The following is a 21,018-nucleotide window of genomic DNA, read 5'->3' on the forward strand; positions in this document are numbered from 1 at the left end:
GTCCTAATCTGGCTTTGCAAAGCAGCACATAGGAATTGGAGAAGAACTCGCAAGGGCTTCATTATATTCCAATCACCAGAAAAGGAAATGTCCTTCATCAAAGAAAGGAATGAAGATAGTGGAACCACAGTTTGGACTAATGACCTGAGACTATGACACCTGACACCTGCGCATCTACTAATGTGATATATGCCATCATGTGCCAGCAATGCCGCTCTGCCATGTACATTGGTCAAACTGGACAATCTCTACGTAAAAGAATGAATGGACACAAATCAGACGTCAAGAATTATAACATTCAAAAACCAATCGGAGAACACTTCAATCTCTCCAGTCACTCGATTACAGACCTAAGAGTGGCTATCCTTCAACAAAAAAACTTCAAAAACAGACTCCAACGAGAGACTGCTGAATTGGAATTAATTTGCAAACTGGATACAATTAACTTCGGCTTGAATACAGACTGGGAATGATTGAGTCATTACACAAAGTAAAACTATTTCCCCATGTTATTTCTCCCCCCCCACCCCACCCCCCACTGTTCCTCAGATGTTCTTGTTAACTGCTGGAAATAGCCTACCTTGCTTGTCACCATGAAAGGTTTTCCTCCTTTCCCCCCCCCGCTGCTGGTGATGGCTCATCTTAAGTGATCACTCTCCTTACAGTGTGTATGATAAAACCCATTGTTTCATGTTCTCCGTATGTGTATATAAATCTCCTCTCTGTATTTTCCACCAAATGCATCCGATGAAGTAAGCTGTAGCTCACGAAAGCTTATGCTCAAATAAATTTGTTAGTCTCTAAGGTGCCACAAGTACTCCTTTTCTTTTTGCGAATACAGACTAACACGGCTGCTACTCTGAAAGACTATGAAGGTGGGTGATTAAGTTGCACTCACCCCCCACCCAGCCTTCATATTAGGTCAAATCCTGGCTCTGTAATGTGGAAGGAGTTTATTGGGGGGAGGGTCTATTAGCCATTAAGATTCACATTACTTGTATCTGGAGTGACACAACTAACCTTGGAAGTGGTCAGGCCCAATTTAGAAAGGGACTCAGGACTCCATGTGCACATTGTGGCTAGGACCAATAGAGCTTCTCAGAGGTTGGAGACATCATTTTTATTGGGTCCCCAGCCTCCCAAGAGCACACAGCATGGATTTGCTAAAGACTTTGAGCCCCACTGGAAGGTGTCTTATGGCAGAGATGAAGAGCCCTACCCCACAGATCATGATCCCCTTGCTCAGGCTCTGCAGAAGTTAATCAGATTTCCATGGAGGAGGGAGATTCAGGGGAAATCTTTTTGCTGATGGTCATGGTCTTTCCCAAGATGACAGCTCTACAGAGCTATAAGCCAGGACTGTCTTCTCTAAGAGTTGTACTGACTCACTTTGGAGCCTTGGTCAACGTTATATCAAGGATCTAGATAGGGCTAGAATATGGACCACAGATATTAGTATGACTAAACACAAAGTTAAAAATAACTGAAGATAACAAAAATGGAGAACGTCGGCATTTGTTCTTTCCTGGTAAATGTTTTAGATTCTCATTTTTCCAGAAACATTTAAGAGTGGGAAAGGCTTTTGCATCATTGGAATAAATATCATAATTAAATTCTTTGCTTGTTGCTTCTTTACTGTATTGTTTTATTAGAATGTCATATTTAACTTTTATTTATAAGTCAAGGAATCTTCATCTCTGACATAAGACACATTCCAGTGGGGTTCAAAGTCGTTAGCAGATCCTGCCATGTGCGCTTTCTCCTGGTGGTTTTACATTTATGCTCATTGACACTCAGTAAGAACTATAAACAAAACTCTGCTTTCAGTTCCACATTTGCAATTCCCCTTGATTTCACTGGGTGTTCAGTGGACTTCAACGGGAATTGTGTGCACATGTACAAGGGCAGAAATTGACCCTGCATGTTGAATAATATTACATCACAAAATATAAATGAAAGTTAAGAAATATTGAAAAATAGTATAAAACTTAAAAACTAAATATGTAACAACATAATTATAAATTTGAGCTGAGTTTCTCCAGAATAATATAAAGGGCACATTTTGGAAAAGAAAAACAAAAAAAACAAAAACTCCACAAACCCTAACATGTTCCTTATTTACCATAGTATTGGTCTCCACTACCTTTCTCATGCACAGCCTAAGTCATGAACAAGTTAAAAACCTAATAGTGTAAATGAGGCAATGGATTTGGATGTCTCCGATAAAGAAGTGATATTGGTGTACTGCAGCCATTAAGCAAAGGTCAAGTTTTGGTCTGCAACTTGCAAAGTCATCTTCTGCATCCATACCTCTGATTTACAGAGCTATGAATCTTGTATAACTAGGGTTAAACCAAGCAGTAACAGCACAAGAATGGGGGGCGGGGGGGAGATAAAATGACCAGCAAAACCTTACCTAGTAGATATACCTTAGACATTACGGTAACTGTGGTAATTTAAGGATATAAATTACTTGAAGCAAAATGGGGGGAAAAGGGAGACAAACAATGATCCTCCTATAAATTTCAAATCACATCTACCAACACATGATTTCTGCCAGGTGCATTAGCAACAAACCACTAAGCAAAACATTGCTATGTGTATTTTCGCCAAGTTCCCTGCTTTATTTTATTTTTTGTTCATGATAAATTTCTATGTATTGACTTAATATTTTGTCTCTTTATAAGTATATCTATTTGGAAGGAGAATACTCCTATTCCGAACGACCAAACTACCAGCAAGCCTCCTTTGGTCTTTATATTTTGCTGATGAATGCTCATTAGCTTGCAATTATGAGTGTATATACAGAAGTGCTAAGGGATGCGATTCACACGGGGGCTTGGTGTTTGTGTTTGGTTTTTCCACTAAGTCGGAACTTCTCTGATGATTTTCACACTTAAAGAGCAGAACAGATTTTTAAATCATTTTTTCCCCTTCCTGGTTGAAAACCCCCTGTTCCCTCTTGCATTATAATACAAAGTGACTTTGCATAAAGTGGGTTATTACTGCCAAATAAAGGAGGGAAGGGGGGAGTGGATGTGATGCTCGTAACTTAAATGGGTTACAATAGATCTATTGGGCTGCTTCTTGAACAAGATCATTTAAAAGTCAGCAAATCCTGGTACAAGAAAACAAGTTTAGAGAACATATGCCACAGACATTTAAAAGAAAATCTAATAATTTGTTTTAAAGGCAATTATTGTTCATAACTATGGCCAAAAGAATTTTAAAGACTTCTTTCAAAATAGGAATTTGAATTATTGTAAATGTAGAGGAGTTGTGCTAGTCAGAGTCAGACTATCCAACAGATTAGTTTATTAGCATGGTGGAAACTGCTCCTTCCCAATGTAACAAACCAACGGCATTGTCACACAAATAGTTAACATGAGTGGTCTGGTGGGACTCTGATACCTCAGAAGTCACATCTCCTGCTATGCTCTGTCCAGGCACTGATGATCAATCACGATGCTCTTGTTAGTCCCTGAGTAGAACTTCTTCGTGGAAGAGCCACACCTTTGCACCTGGCTTTGCATCTGCTCTGGTGGAGCATGGATTTGATTACTTTCATGGAGTGTTGCAAGATACATCTCTTTAATTTAGCACTTCCATGATTTGGGCACAAAGCTGAGGGAGGAGAAATTTCTTTTCCCTGCCAATGAGGTTTGGATTAACGTGGCTGGATGTCAACTGGTGCCAACATTAGTTGGTGGAGTTTTTTTTTATTGTGACGTATTCCTATCTGATGGGTGAAATAGAATTAGGCAAGCAATACAATTTTTTCAGGAAATAGTTAAAAAAAAACCTATTTAAACTCAGTCTTTATCATATCCTGCTTAAGCAATGACATATCAAGACCATTATCATCAAATAGCTATCTGATGTTTTAGATATGACATGAAGGAAATATTTTTTTAAATTTATTTGCATAGTATAAACCCGATTCTCCTCTCAGAACACTGGCACAAACTGAGAGTAACTTCATTGAGGTCAATGGAATTATGAAAAAACAAATGCAAGTAAGGGAGATCAGGCCCTGTATACCTTTGTTTTAATGGGAAGGTAGCAGATGAACTGCAATGACAAAGAGAACAAAAAGATTATATATATAAAACTGACTGTTCCCAAATCCAGATACAGGGTCAAAAAATGATGTGATGGATGGAATACAGAAATCTTAATCCTGCCCCATCCAAACATTTTTATACATTAATACTTCCTTCTGACTGAAAATGCATTTCACTTGGTGATAACACATTTTATATAGATTATTTTGACATTTTCCCAAATAACAACTTCTCCTTTTCAGTAACAGAAAAATGCCAGGATGGATGGGCTGAAGAGAAGATGAATGCAAATACATGACAAGGATGGGAGCCTATAGACAGACAACGCAAGGGCAATTACTATCCTGGATAAAAGAACTGTGAGTCACTTTCGCAAACCATGAAAAAATAATTGAACACCAAGTATTGCAATAGACCGAGTTATGGGTGGGGTTAGGAAGAGTAAAGCAGGCAGCTACTATAGATTTTGGTGCTGTCTGTGCTAATTTAGGTGAATCTGTAATTATTTCAAACAAACAAGTTTATAATGTCCTGATTCAGGTTTCCTTCTCATGAGCTATGCCAGCAAAATAAGCCTCAGCAACATGCCAAATATATTTTGCAATATACAGTGCATTACAAAAAGATCTTAGTGATATTGAAGTAATACCATTGCAAACACCACCACCTATAGAGGAAGATTACCTTTAACTGCTGATTACATCAGCAAGTGCAGCCATCCCCCACCTCTATAAGAAGCACATAAGAGTATTTGCTACATATAAAGAACTTAATACAAATTTACCTCAAATCTACTTAAACTTGAGCTCTTCGACCGAGACTTCTTGCGGAGATATACTGAAAAGAACCTACGCACTGTGAACTTCTTCATATTCATTTCCATTGCCCCGTTTGAATTACAGTGCAGAGCAGAGAGGAGCTGCAGTGACGAAGAAGGCTAGTGCATCCCAATTGCCCCTTATATTAAATCCACGGAAGAGAGATTCTCAGAAGTATCTTTGCTAATTCATCAAGTTGTGTACAGCTAGATGCACAGAAGGTATATTATAAGAGCCATCAAATCTTCCAGTGTGCTGCTTGCTGCTCAGAGCATAAGTGCTTTTTACTCTGTCTTTCTTTCCACTGTTTACATTTCAGTGCTGCAAGCCGAACTCTCTTTCCACTCCCTCGCTCCCTCGCCTTAGGTCCTACTACATCCAATCAGACTCAGCTTTTGCTGCATACATAATAAGCACCAGAAAATGACAGCTCCCAACTCCCAGGCAGAGCAGGTTTGCAATAAACAGTAGATGTGCCTATTGCTTGCACTTCTGTTCTCCCAGTCAGTCTTTTTCAATCTCTTGGCTTGAGAACTGTATGGGAAAATAAGCACATGCTGCATTTCTGTTTTTAGCTTGGAATTTCAATAGAGCTATAATTACCATATACAATATGGACCAGATCTGAGAAGAAACCAGCTATTGTAAAAGAGATTCATTCTCCTAAGAGAAGATTGAAAGACACCATGAGCCCGCTGCTAAAATAGTAGCATCTGAAGCTCATTTTATTCTGTGGACTACACTTTTTACCTTTATCCGTGTGAAGTTAAAACATTTTTTCCTGAACAACATTAAACTCCAGCACACAGCGCAGATATTACAGATTACCTAAAGGCTTTACATTTAAATAGTAGTTTGTACAACACTTTGAAAATATAAAGCACTATATAAAGGTTAAGTATTGTGATTATTATTATATTGTGATGGGAGGCTACAATCCTTGTCTGCAGGGGTTAAAAATGTACACATACGTACAGAGTAGGAACCTTGCTTTTTGTACAGCATAGAATCATAGAAAATCAGGGTTGGAAGGGATCTCCAACTAGGAGGTCATCTAGTCCACCCCCCTGCTCAAAGCAGGACCAATCCCCCACTAAATCAGTAATTCTGAGTTACTCATTATACTGGATGCATGCAGACCTATAGCTTTCCCTCTCTATCTTTTAGATTTCCTTTAGAAAACTACTGCATCTCAATGTGATTCCGAGACCCAAAGTGTTTCTGTGCCAGCCACATACAGCTTAGGCTACTTGGCCTTAGTTATCTTTCCTTTCCAACTGCTAAAGACCATCAAGACATACCTTTCCTCCTATGTCCTTATATGGAAAGAGAACTGCGCCAAGGACTTATTAATGACTCAACTGAAAAAAGGTCCTAGACAACAGTGACACCACAATACTGGGGAAGGTTCTCAGAGGCTGACTGACAACACCACTACAACTGATCAGCCTTAAAGAGAAATACACTTTTTGTGTTAATTGCTTACTGGGTCTCTTCAGGCACCTTCAGGGGCTATGTCATGATTGTCACAGCCTGCTCTATTGATCGGTTAGTGGCAAGGGTAAAAAACCAACCAACCAAACCTATCTATAACTGCAACAGCAACCATGACTATTTTCCTAAGATGTCACGGAGTTTATGGTCTTAGCTTACACAGGCCCTATCTTCCCCACCCATATCTTCCTGCACCCCTCCCCAACTCCTATCAATTATGTAGCTGTGAAAAGCATCTACCTTGTCAGCTGTTCTGACTGTGTCCTCCTCCTCCTCCTCCAGATCCTGTCATTGGCTTCTTCTCATCTTCTACATCAAATGTGAACTCTGCACCCTTGCTTTCAAGGTCCTGGTGAACTTAGGTTTCCGCCTAACTTTTTGATCTTGTTTTTTCTTTCCCTAACTGCATTGCTCCATATCTGCTGCAAAACCTTAATAATGCCTTTTATATCTTTCTCTTATCTTGTTTCCACCCAGCCCCCTGTGCCTGGAAGAAGGCATGTCCTAGACCAGTGTTTCTCAATCTTTCCAAATTACTTTATCCCTTTCAGGAGTCTGATTTGTCTTGCGTACCCCAAGTTTCACCTCACTAAAAACTATTTGCTTACAAAATCAAACATAAAAATACAAAAGTGTCACAGCACACTATTGCAGAAAAACAGATTATTTTCTCATTTTGTCTGTATGAAATTTTAGTTTGTGCTGACTTTGCCAGTGCTTTTTATGTAGCCTATTGTAAAATTAGGCAAATATCGAGATGGGTTGATGCACCCCTTGGAAGACCTCTGCCTACCCCCTGGGGTATGTGTACTCCTGGTTGAGAACCACTGTTCTTGACTATTCAAGAAGTACATTATTTCATCACATGAATAAGGATAGCAAAATCTAGATCTAATATTGTAATTTTTGGGGGGGTGATTAACGAAAGTATTTTTGAATTGTATTAACCATTGTGGTTTTAAATGATAGCTCGGTTGATGGCATAATAGATGGGATTGCTCAGTTTTCTTAAATCTTTTCCATCATATATATGGAAAGCCCATCTATTATGCCATCACTCAAAACCACAATGGGTTTATAAAGTTCAAAAAATATATTTGTTGTTCACCAAAAAAATAAAATATTTCAACATTAGAACTAGATTCTGCTACCCTTACTTGCATGGATGCAATTAGCCCTTCCCAACTCTTATGGCACAAGGAGCTGCACCATCATTAAAAAAAAAGATTTAAAACACGTGGAGTGTCCCAGAGTTAAAAACAGTTATTGATGGCTTTTACTATAAGATCTGTCACTGCCTTCATGTTGCAATGGGATTTTTACAGTCTAATATACTGCAATTTGCAGTCATCATTAAAGGCCATTAAATGAGTCTCCTTTGCAATAAACTCCAAAGAAAAATTATCCAAAACTGTCACGTACTTGTTACGTACCAGTTGTCCTGTCTTATTTTGTTCAAAATTAGGTCCCTCAATAAAAATGAAATATGTTGTTTTTCTATGTTCCTGCCGTAATGATGTTTTGGAAATGTACTGCAAACACCGATTTAATAATTATCCTTTGATACTGAGAGTTTTAGAGTGAGACTTGGATTACGGGCCCTTGCAAAATGGTAAGAATGTTCCTTACATCCCTGAAAGGCCTTACTCATTGTTTTCATGCCTAGACCCACAGAAACAAGCTCTGCAAGTATATTTAAGTCCCCTCTGGAACAGGTGGCCAGCACGTAAAACCCTGAAGCATGAGCTTTAGGAACATAAATTGTAAACTGGAAGAGAGCCCCAGGGCTGCTGAGTCCTTCCCCCACCACCACAACCAGCCCCATAATACAACTACACTTAAATTTGTCCAACTCAGTTTTAAAAAACTAAGTAAGTTGTTTGCCCCACAACTCCTATTGGGATGCTGTTCCAAAACCTCACTCTTCTGATGGTTAGAAACCTTCTTCTGTTTTCCAGCCTGAATTTCTTCATGGCCAGTTTATACCCATTTGTTCTTGTGCCAACATTGTCCTTTAGCTTAAATAGCTCTTCACCCTCCATGGTGTTTACCCACAAGTATATTTATAAAGAGCAGTCATATCCCCTATCAAGCTAAGCTAAACAAGCCAAGCTCTTCCATTCTTCTTTCATAAGACAGGCCCTCCATTCCCCTGATCATCCTAGTAGCTCTTCTCTGCCCCGTTCCAGTTTGAATTTAGTTTTTTTGAACATGTGTGATAAGAACTGTACACAGTATTCCAAATGAGGTCTTACCCAGTGCCTTGTATAATGGCACAAATACCACCCCCCCCCCACTCACTACTGGAGATGCCTCTTCTAATATATCTTAGGATTGCATTTGCTTCTTTCACAGCTGCATCACTTTGGTGGCTTATAGTCATCCTGTGATTGATTCCCCCACACCCAGGTCTGTCTCATCCTCTGTCATTTCCAACTGATGAACCTCCAGCTTTTTGTAGCAGAAATTCTTATGATCAGACCTTAAGTGCATGATCTTGCATCTTGTACAATTGAATTTTATCCCATTTCTGTCACTCCAGTTTTCAGGGTCATCCAGATCTTCCTCTATAATATTCCAATGCTTCCCAATGTTGTATCATCGTTAGCACACTCCTACTTTTTGTGTCAAGGTCATTAATAAAAATATTAAGAGTGATCCCAAGGCAATCCTTCAGGAACTTCACTAGTAGCCTACCCTCAGTCTGATATTTCACCTTTCAGAACAACCCATGGTCTTATCCCCTTTAACCAGTTCCTTATTCACTTTACAATTCTTGTACAATTCTTTTACTAATACCCATCCACTCAAATTTAACTAATATTTTCCCACCTGATACCATGTCAAATTCTTTACAAGGCAAGAGGATGTGGGGGAGGGAATGCTCCAAATATAATAGCTTGACTAATAACATAAAAAAGTACAAATACAGGAAACACACAAATTACATAGATAATATGAAGTGAAGGCACAGAAAATAGAAAAAAATTCTATAAGTATCATGTGTGCATTTTATGCTTCTGAGCCACCGTTAATTTAGCTTAGCTTCAGAAGAACAAATGAATAAGATGAAGTCTCAGAGTGAAAGACCCATAACTTACAGTTAGACATAGAATATCCAATTTGCCCAATGACTAATAGTGATCCGCAAGCTCCATTCAGGTGGTCCACGGGTAGTTCCCTCTAAGGTGTGCACGTGGGCGGCCACACATGAGAGAATGAAGGGCCACCCACCTAATTAGTGGAGCCGCACAGGCGTGGCTCCACTAATTAGGTGCCTTGACCCTGGAGAAGACACACATGTAAGGTGAGGTGGTGGCCTTGGGGGGAATGGGGGGGTAGGAGGGAGGGGGCAGTGGGATGAAAAGAGGGGGTAGGGGGAATTTGGGATGTGCAGGGCTGAGGTGGCCAGAGAAAGAAGCGACTTTCCCCAGCTCCAGGGCCGCAGCTGCCAGGGAGAGACCCTCCTCCTTCCCAGCCTCAGCTCTGTGGCTGCTGTGGCGGGGGAGAGTGGGAAAGACCTCCCTCCTTCCCAGTCCCAACTCGGGGGCTACCACAATGGGGGAAGACCCCACCACCTTCCCAGCCCCAGCTCGGGGGCTGCCACGGCGGGGGAGAGAGGGCACATCCATCGCATAAGAAAGGTAAGACTATGGATATTAAAATATGAGTTGTGTGCATTTATTTGTAGAACAAAAAACGTTAATTATTAGGGGTATTTTAATATAACGCTTTCATCCAAAGAGCTTTACAATAGTTAGCTAACGGTACAAACAACATTTGGAAAAATCATTAAGTGGTACACCGAGACCTTCAGCAATTTTCAAGTGGTCCACAGAAAAAAAAAGTTTGAGAACCACTGCTATAGGGGGAAGAGAAAGTCCCATCTCTCCACAGCCTGGGCCAGGACTAGCAACTGGAGCCTGGCCCAAGGTAGAAGTCCCCAGCTGGGGTTGCCCCAGCCCTGCCCCTCCCCTACAATAGCCAGAGATCATGGTGGAGATCAGAATTCACAGTCTATGATGCGTTTTTCATAGCTGTGAATTTGGTAGGGCCCTAATCATGACAACAAAGCATTGTGATCAGGCACAGCCATGGGATAACCACCATATAGCAGCCTTCCTTGCTACACACACATTGGAAATGCATTGATCTTCTATCCTAACAATATATCTGTACCAAAAAAGCTGCCTAACCTGAAGCAGTGCTGATGGAGGTGATGGTGGTGGGGGGTTTGGCTACAGATATCCTCATTTCTTATCTTGTCCTGCCACTTATTATGGAGCAGCTGACAAAGACAACAAGAACCAAAAACATTGATCTGGTGGTCTTCAGCCTTCCTCAGTGCCCATATTAAGGTGCTTTCAAAAGATCTCTTTATTCTGTGTCAGGTTCCAATAGGACCTTCATAGTGACAAGAGCTTCACAGCACACCACCCAGAGTCTATGTTTGGGAAGCTCAGTCACTAAGGGCAAAATCCCCAATACCACACAGGCAAAGGGACAATCAAGACTTAAGTTACTTGGGCCTGGTCTACACTACAAAGTTAGGTCAACATAAGCCTCCTTGTACTGACTTAGTTGTGCATGTGTCGACACTTAAATTTGTCCCCCACCGATGTAAGCACCCTGTTACAGCGACACAGTAACAGCCTTGAGCAATGAGCAGTGTTAAGCCTTGGTCAATGTACTGAAGTTAACGCATAGTGAGTGTTGACAGTGCATTACCTATGTCAACTCCAACAGTACTCCAGCAGCTATCCCACAATTCCCAAACACAGTCAGCTGGTATAGGAGCAGATTTTCTCCCTATTTAAACTACTTTAAAATTGTATGTTTAAAATGGGGCATTAAGTGCTTTTGCCCTGATAATGGTGGGACAGTAAGCGATGAGGAAGCACCATAAGCATTACTCAGAGGTTGGCTCAAGCAGGCTACTGAAATGCTGTTGCAGTGGGTACAGAGCCAGTCAATGAGACCAAAATCCTTGTGATTTATTTTGACAGCGAGTTGTGCCATTAGTGTCCCCAACAATCACTGCAGAAACAGGTGGGTGTATAGTCTGCTAGGTGAATGACTACATCAGGGACTTGGCCCTGCTAAGACACATGAGGACCCAGGAGTGCTCTGGTCACAATTGTTATCTCCACTGCCCAGGTTCTGAGAGACCCGAAGGCCCTTCCTCCCCTTTAAAGCCCTGTGAATTTTTGAAATTCCTTTGCCTGATTGTTCAGCATACCGAGCACACCTAGGAGCTGGTGAATATTGCAGAAAGGCCTGGGAGTCCCTGCAGGAAAAGGAGAGGCAGATGCACTAGGCCATAATAGGGCTTCTCTGACAGCAAACACAGATGCTGCCGACCCTTGTGGACCCACAGGTTCAACAATCACAGGCTTGCCTCCCTTTGCAGTAGATGAAGAACTTTATTACAGCACCCCCGTGTACATTACTGACTCCAAACACTCCATGTGGCTTCCAGGTTGTATCCCTACCCCTACCACTCCACGCTCGGGGGGGAACATTAAAGGACCACAACAACTTCACATACACTGACCTGCGAAAGCCACAGTTGCTGTATACATAGGTAAAATGCACATGCATATTCTTTCCTCACGTTAAGTTCTGTTCCATTAATTTACTACGTTTTTAAGAAATGTGCTTTTAAATTCCATAGATTTTTTTTGCGCTGATTTTGTTCTTAATGATATTCTATTCTTTGGAAAATAATTCATCTTTATCAGTTCACAATATATGCTGCAGAATACCTAGCAATACTGAAAGCACCTATTTGTTATTGCACACTGTGACACAACCTGTAGGATCAGTGACAAAATATGATAATCACAAATGTACAGCAAGCACCACAAAATTAATAGCTGCATTGGTGTATTTCTACAAATACAAGACTATCAAGCACCACATAATTCCTAACAGGCCCCAAAACAACAGGACCAGGACCTTCTTTGCTTCACAGATATTATGCTGGACATAGCAGGCAGCTATAACCACTGGGATTTTTTTTTCACTGAGATTCAATCTTGAGAGTAAACAACTCTAGCGACCCTTCAATCTACCAAAAGCGCATTCAGCTGTCATTCTGCACCTGCTCACACAGTAGTTGAATCTTTCCTTGCTACTGTCAAGGTGGCTGGTATATGGCTTCATGAGTCAGGGGAGCAAGGGCTAGGCTGGGTCCCCAGGATCAGTACTGGCATTTCAACATCATCAATTCTAATCTTCTGGTTGAGAAAAAAGTCCCTGCTTCTAGCTTTCTGAGCAGGCCTGTGTCCTTAAAGATCTGAGCGTCATGCACCTTCCCTGACCAGCCAACACGGATGTCAGTGAAGTATCCCCAGTGATCAACCGGTGCTTGTATCACCATGCAGCCCTTCCTATTGATGTACACTGTGGCAATGTGGTCTGGTGCCAAAATAGAAATGTGAGGGCCATTTATTGTTCCACTACAGTTCAGGAGCCTCATTGCTGCAAAGCCATCTACTATGTCCTGCGCATTGCTGGAGGGTCACAATCCTGTGTAGTAGGAGAGGATTAATGGCCCTGCACACTTGCACCACAATGACCCCCCACAGTGAATTTTCCAACTCAAAAATGATTTCCAATTGACTGGTAGCAATCTGGCATTGAAAATTTCCACAGTGCGATCCCCACTCACTCCTCCATTGTTAGCCCAGCTCTCATTTTGGTATCCCTGTGCTGGAGTGAGCTTGGAACACAGATTGAGGAATGTGGCCATGCACATCTGAAATTCTTCAGCCACCGCTGATCATCCCAAACCTGCATTATGTTGCATCCCAGTCAGTGCTTATTTCTCGGACCCAGAAGTGGAACACCTCTGTCTGCAGCTATCTGTGAACACCAACAACCACCTTGAATTGGTTCTCAGTATTTATCTCAGCAATCTGTCCTCCATGAAATCATTTTCCCCACTGATTCCGTTCTTCTTGGAGCTCTGCAAATACTAGAGGATCATAGGTGCTGTACTTGCAATCCGTATGACAAGAGTGTAGAGCTGTGCAGGCTCTGTGCTTCTGTGAGAGATGGTGGAAAGTGTGAAAATTATGGGACATTAGATGACAGTATGGTATGGAGACAGTTGCATAATGGGAAGTTGACCCTTGCTGCTAGTCGTCCCTGTGACTCATTTCTGCACCACCCTGAATTGCCAAAACTTCCCAAAAGACAATGTGCTAGCTAGTGGACGGTTGAACTTTGGGACTCTTACCCATAATGCACTGCACTTTGCATCGACACAAGCACTCCTGGTGAGTGCACACAGCTCTTGTGTTGGCACTAAGTATTCATGCACAAATGCAATTTGCATATGCAAAAGTTTGTAGTATAGACATGGCCTTCACTACTGAAGGCATTGTGCAAGGCATCTGGTAATTCTGAAAAGTGACCAGTATAAATGTGACCACACCAAAGATGTGGAGAACTTTCTGCTTTGAAGGAACTAGTATTGCTCTATATGCACAGTAAGCCCTCAGACTCAGTACCAATATCCTCTTCAATGGACTCTGTCCAACATCTTCTAATGCCAGATCTTAAAGTTTGGCATCTAAACAAGTGGCTTAATTTTCAGAAAGAAAAGGAGGACTTGTGGCACCTTAGAGATTAACGAATTTATTTGAGCATAAGCTTTCGTGAGCTACAGCTCACTTCATCGGATGCATTTGGTGGAAAAAACAGAGGAGAGATTTATATACATAGAGAACATAAAACAATGGGTGTTACTATACACACTGTAACCAGAGTGATCACTTAAGGGGAACTATTACCAGCAGAAGAGCGGGGGGCAGGGAAAACCTTTTGTAGTGATAATCAAGGTGGGCCACTTCCAGCAGTTGACAAGAACGTCTGAGGAACAGTGGGGGGTGGGTGGGGGGAATGAACGTGGGGAAATAGCTTTACTTTGTTTAATGACCCCTCCACTCTCAATCTCTATTCAAGCCTAAGTTAATTGTATCCAGTTTGCAAATTAATTCCAATTCAGCAGTCTCTTGTTGGAGTCTGTTTTTGAAGCTTTTTTGTTGAAGAATTGCAACTTTTAGGTCTGTAATTGAGTGACCAGAGAGATTGAAGTGTTCTCCAACTGGTTTTTGAATGTTATAATTCTTGACGTCTGATTTGTGTCCATTTATTCTTTTATGTAGAGACTGTCCAGTTTGACCAATGTACACGGCAAAGGGGCATTGCTGGCACATGATGGCATATATCACATTGGTAGATGTGCAGGTGAACGAGCCTCTGATAGTGTGGCTGATGTGATTAGGCCCTATGATGGTGTCCCCTGAATAGATATGTGGACACAGTTAGCAACGGGCTTTGTTGCGAGGATAGGTTCCTGGGTTTGTAGTTCTGTTGTATGGTGTGTGGTTGATGGTGAGTATTTGCTTCAGGTTGGGGGGCTGTCTGTAAGCAAGGACTGGCCTGTCTCCCAAGATCTGTGAGAGGGATGGGTCATCCTTCAGGATAGGTTGTAGATCCTTGATGATGCATTGAAGAGGTTTTAGTTGGGGGCTGAAGGTGATGGCTAGTGGCGTTCTGTTCTTTTCTTTGTTGGGCCTGTGCTGTAGTAGGCGACTTCTGGGTACTCTGGCTCTGTCAATCTGTTTCTTCACTTCAGCAGGTGGGTATTGTAGTTGTAAGAATGCATGATAGAGATCTTGTAGGTGTTTGTCTCTGTCTGAGGGGTTGGAGCAAATGCGATTGTATCGTAGAGCTTGGCTGTAGACAATGGATCGTGTGGTGTGGTCTGGATGAAAGCTGGAGGCATGTAGGTAGGAATAGCGGTCAGTAGGTTTCCGGTATAGGGTGGTGTTTATGTGACCATTGCTTACTAGCACCGTAGTGCCCAGGAAGTGGATCTCTTGTGTGGACTGGTCCAGGCTGAGGTTGATGGTGGGATGGAAATTGGTGAAATCATGGTGGAATTCCTCAAGGGCTTCTTTTCCATGGGTCCAGATGATGAAGATGTCATCAATGTAGTGCAAGTAGAGTAGGGGCATTAGGGGACGAGAGCTGAGGAAGCGTTGGTCTAAGTCAGCCATAAAAATGTTGGCATACTGTGGGGCCATGCGGGTACCCATAGCAGTGCCGCTGATTTGAAGGTATACATTGTCACCAAATGTGAAATAGTTATGGGTGAGGACAAAGTCACAAAGTTCAGCCACCAGGTTTGCCGTGACGTTATCGAGGATACTGTTCCTGATGGCTTGTAGACCATCTTTGTGTGGAATGTTGGTGTAAAGGGCTTCCACATCCATAGTGGCCAGGATGGTGTTTTCAGGAAGATCACCGATGGATTGTAGTTTCCTCAGGAAGTCAGTGGTGTCTCGAAGATAGCTGGGCGTGCTGGTAGCGTAGGGCCTGAGGAGGGAGTCTACATAGCCAGACAATCCTGCTGTCAGGAGGCCAATGCCTGAGATGATGGGGGGTGTCCAGGATTTCCAGGTTTATGGATCTTGGGTAGCAGATAGAATACCACAGGTCAGGGTTCCAGGAGTGTATCTGTGCAGATTTGTTCTTGTGCTTTTTAGGGAGTTTCTTGAGCAAATGCTGTAGTTTCTTTTGGTAACCCTCAGTGGGATCAGAGGTAATGGCTTGTAGAAAGTGGTGTTGGAGAGCTGCCTAGTAGTCTCTTGTTCATATTCCGACCTATTCATGATGACGACAACAACTCCTTTGTCAGCTTTTTTGATTATGATGTCAGAATTGTTTCTGAGGCTGTGGATGGCACTGTGTTCTGCACGGCTGAGGTTATGGGGCAAGTGTTGCTGCTTTTCCACAATTTCAGCCCATGCACGTCAGTGGAAGCACTCTATGTAGAAGTCCAGGCTGCTGTTTTGACCTTCAGGAGGAGTCCACCCAGAATCCTTCTTTTTGTAGTCTTGGTAGGAAGGTCTCTATGGGTTAGTATGTTGGTCAGAGGTGTGTTGGAAATATTCCTTGAGTTGGAGATGTCGAAAATAGGATGTTAGGTCACCACAGAACTGTATCATGTTCATGGGGGTGGAGGGGCAGAAAGAGAGGCCCCGAGATAGGACAGATTCTTCTGCTGGGCTAAGAGTATAGCTGGATAGATTAATAATATTGCTGGGTGGGTTAAGGGAACCAATGTTGTGGCCCCTTGTGGCATGTAGTAGTTTAGATAGTTTAGTGCACTTTTTCTTTTGTAGAGAAGCAAAGTGTGTGTTGTAAATGGCTTGTCTAGTTTTTGTAAAGTCCAGCCACGAGGAAGTTTGTGTGGAAGGTTGGTTTTTTTGTGAGACTATCCAGTTTTGAGAGCTCATGCTTAATCTTTCCCTGTTTGCTGTAGAGGATGTAGATCAAGTGGTTCCGCAGTTTCTTTGAGAGTGTGTGGCACAAGCTGTCAGCATAATCTGTGTGGTATGTAGATTGTAATGGATTTTTTACCTTCAGTCCTTTTGGTATGATGTCCATCTGTTTGCATTTGGAAAGGAAGACGATGTCTGTCTGTATCTGTACGAGTTTTCTCATGAAGTTGATAGATTTCCACTCCATACGGCTAAATTCAGTGCCTTGCATAATGATAGGTTTCAGAGTAGCAGCCGTGTTAGTCTGTATTTGCAAAAAGAAAAGGAGTACTTGTGGCACCTTAGAGACTAACAAATTTATTTGAGCATAAGCTTTCGTGAACTACAGCTCACTTCATCGGATGCATTCAGTGGAAAATACAGTGGGGAGATTTATATACATAAACATCACCCTATACCGGAAACCTACTGACCGCTATTCCTACCTACATGCCTCCAGCTTTCATCCAGACCACACCACATGATCCATTGTCTACAGCCAAGCTCTATGATACAACCACATTTGCTCCAACCCCTTAGACAGAGACAAACACTTACAAGATCTCTATCATGCATTCTTACAACTACAATACCCACCTGCTGAAGTGAAGAAACAGATAGACAGAGCCAGAAGAGTACCCAGAAGTCACCTACTACAGGACAGGCCCAACAAAGAAAAGAACAGAACGTCACTAGCCATCACCTTCAGCCCCCAACTAAAACCTCTCCAACGCATCATCAAGGATCTACAACCTATCCTGAAGGATGACCCATCACTCTCACAGATCTTGGGAGACAGGCCAGTCCTTACCTACAGACAGCCCCCCAAACTGAAGCAAATACTCACCAGCAACCAAACACCACACAACAGAACCAGGAACCTATCCTTGCAACAAAGCCCGTTGCCAACTGTGTCCACATATCTATTCAGGGGACAACATCATAGGGCCGAATCACATCAGCCACACTATCAGAGGCTCGTTCACCTGCACATCTACCAATGTGATATATGCCATCATGTGCCAGCAATGCCCCTCTGCCATGTACATTGGCCAAACTGGATAGTCTCTACATAAAAGAATAAATGGACACAAATTAGACGTCAAGAATTATTACATTCAAAAACCAGTTGGAGAACACTTCAATCTCTCCGGTCACTCGATTACAGACCTGAGAGTGGCTATTCTTCAACAAAAAAACTTGAAAAACAGACTCCAACGAGAGACTGCTGAATTGGAATTAATTTGCAAACAGGATACAATTAACTTAGGCTTGAACAGAGACTGGGAGTGGATGGGTCATTACACAAAGTAAAGCTATTTCCTCATGTTTATTTCCCCCCCACTCCCCAGTGTTCCTCAGACATTCTTGTCACCTGCTGGAAATGGCCCACCTTGATTATCACTAGAAAAGGTTTTCTCCGCCCCCCCACTCTCCTGCTGGTAATAGCTCACCTTAAGTGATCGCTCTCCTTACAGTGTGTATGGTAACATCCATTGTTTCATGTTTTCTATGTATATAAATCTCCCCATTGTATTTTCCACTGAATGCATCCGATGAAGTGACCTGTAGCTCACGAAAGCTTATGCTCAAATAAATTTGTTAGTCTCTAAGGTGCCACAAGTACTCTTTTTCTTTTTGCAAATACAGACTAACATGCTGCTACTCTGAAACCTTAATTTTCAGAGTTGCTGAGCACCCGCTGCTATCAGCAAAGTCAAACACAAGCATTTCTGCTCCTTTGCAGTTGTGTGTGGTTGGATGATTGATTCTGAAGTAATACCTTTCTTCTGGAAAATACAGTGCAAACAAACCTATCATTTCCAATCCCCTTACAAGCCCTTGCTTGGAGCTAGGATGTATACTAGCTCGGTTGTACTGAGACCACTAGTGTTTGAAGCAAATGGCATAGATTTGTACATGCTATTGAACTTTCATGATGCAAAGTAGAGGGGACTTGCTCTTTTCTTTCAGTATGGTCTCCAATATGCTGTAATACAGCAGTAGTTATACAAGACATACGTCATCCAAAGAGATAGAGCTCATGGCTGAATGATATGGATGTGGTGAAGAGGTCTTATTCTAGCTATGTGATGCCTAGAATATCCATTTCTCTCAACCCCTACAATTTAGAATGAAGCATTATGTCTCTCATGAAAAATGACCTAAAATCGGGTTGTTTTGGGTGTTACCTGCAGAGAACTTACTAATACAAAAACACTTTGAAGCCACACAGGTTGTTCTTATCTGTACAGAGAGAACTGGTATGGAAGCATAAACAGTAGTGTTAGGACAAAACAAAGGAGTTTGATTTGTCTGTATATGTAATGAGACATTTTAGTTCTTTCAAAAGTGTTTGATCTTCAGGTCTGGAGAGTGCTATTCTGAAATGACTGTGGCATTTATTACTACTACTCCTTCTACCATATGTGCTTTCTCATCCACAGACTCCCTGTAACGGCATGACACAAACCTGTCAAGTGACCCCTTCTGGTCAGAGGTGTCTGCAGTCTTTAAATAGTCCCAGCCCTGGTATTGGGCCATACTCCCAGGGGGCAATGGTTTCACCCTCCAGCTTTCCTACTGGGCCACTAAGCAGTTCAGATCCCCTTCTGGGGTTTATTGCTGTCCAATTGGCTTACTGGCAGGGGGGACCCATGCCCACCCACTATTTCAGGCCCCAGCCCAAGGACTCTAAGAATAGCAGCCACATGCTGCAATGTCTATTTAATAAACTGCTTTCAGTTCCCTGGGCCACTTCCCACATGACCCTAGCCTTCAAGAAATATTCACTCTCACCTCATGGTTCTTATATGTTCAGGCCCAGGAGCAAGCCAGGAGCTCTTTCTTGCTCCCCCAGTCCCCACCAGCATTGAGCTGTCCATGGTGCTGCAGTTCCCTTTGGCCAGCCACAACCAACATCTGCACTCCTCTGGCTCCAACAAGAAACTGCCTCTGGTCTGCACTGCAGCTTTTTATACTAGCTTGCAACCCTCCGATTGGCCAACCCCTTGCAGCTTCCCCCTGATTGGCTGCTTCTTGTGCAGTCTCTCAGGGCCACTTGAAGGACTTAGCTCCATTGCTCCTTTCCTAGGACAAGTGTGGCAGGACCCTGAGATTTCCAGCAGGAGGCATCTGGGCCTAGTCCACCCCGTCACACACCCCATGAGTAAATGATAGCATCATTGTTCATATCAATGTCAGCTTGCTGGGGATTATTTTTAGCATGGAGGGTAGCTAATCTAACAGCCTGTATTGAAAGCTCTCCAGTGAGGACCGTGCCAGCTAAAGCTTTTACTCTTGTCACTTGTCCTTTCACTTGTGTGGCTAACATTGCTTCCCAGCTTCTACTTGAATTTTCCATAGGCTCAAGTAGGAATTTTTTCCCCACCCCACTTCAGCCTCTCCCCCAGCATACTCCATGAAAGTTGATTCAGCAAATTTTGTTTGCTTGTTTTTGGAAAATCAATAGCAATGGATACTGTCTTTTTATACTGAGGTGGAATTATACTTCGCAGACAAGGATGCTATTTGGCATCTGACTCACCAATAGTCTGAGTACAGAGATGTTCATGAATATCCGTTTGACTCTGAGCAGCTACTGTACAAGAGGTAGGGGGTACTTGTTTCATATTTACTAGCTTTGGTTACAAACACAAAAACTACCCAGGAAACTGGCAATCCCATGAAGGAACGTATGTACTAGAGAACCAGCAATATGTAAATCCCTCTTGGTATGCCTGACAGGAAGGCATTATACCTAAGGCTAAGATTTTGTCAGGGATATTTTTAGTAAAAGTCACAGACCAGTCACATATCAGACAGGTAGCTGTGTTAGTCTCTATCCACAAAAACAACGAGGAGTCCAGTGGCACCTTAAAGATTAAAAGTACTCCATGCATCTGAAGAAGTGGGGTTTTTTACTCACAAAATCTTATGCCCAAATAAATATGTTAGTCTTTAAGGTGCCACCGAACTCCTTGGACAGGTCACAGGCATTAAAGAAAAATTCACAGAAGCTGTGATCTGTCACAGATATTTTTGGGTAAAAATCATTGACACAATAGGGATCTATGGGTCCCCACACCACCCACAGCGGGGCAGCTGCAGGGTGGCTGGGAGCTCCAGGGGCCCGCACTGTAGGTTGGGTGTCTGAGCTTCAGGGTCCTCCGCTGCCCACGGCTGAGAGCTTCAGGGGCCCCTGCCACCTGCAGCAGCTAGGAGCTCCGGGGTACCCCGGCCAACCCCAGCTTTGGGGATCCTCCGCAGTGGCCGGGGACCTGTGGGAGGTGCCACGGGTGGTGG

The 21,018-nt window shown here is 42.6% G+C and overlaps 1 protein-coding gene across 3 annotated transcripts in view; it reads right to left on the reverse strand.

Moving 5' to 3' along the window:
- Nucleotides 1-21,018, reverse strand: part of RPS6KA2 (ribosomal protein S6 kinase A2) — a 483,007-nt gene that overhangs the window by 254,392 nt on the left and 207,597 nt on the right. The window contains exon 1 of one of the 3 annotated variants that reach the window (XM_038396539.2): nucleotides 4,849-5,257. The exons of the other annotated variants lie outside the window; for them this stretch is intronic. Coding sequence (XP_038252467.1) covers nucleotides 4,849-4,947 — 99 coding nt within the window. The 5' untranslated portion in view covers nucleotides 4,948-5,257. Of the gene's footprint in view, nucleotides 1-4,848; nucleotides 5,258-21,018 lie in introns of those variants that run through there. 3 annotated transcript variants of the gene reach the window in all.

The sequence above is a fragment of the Dermochelys coriacea genome, chromosome 3, assembly GCF_009764565.3.
Source record: "Dermochelys coriacea isolate rDerCor1 chromosome 3, rDerCor1.pri.v4, whole genome shotgun sequence".
NCBI lineage: Eukaryota > Metazoa > Chordata > Testudines > Dermochelyidae > Dermochelys > Dermochelys coriacea.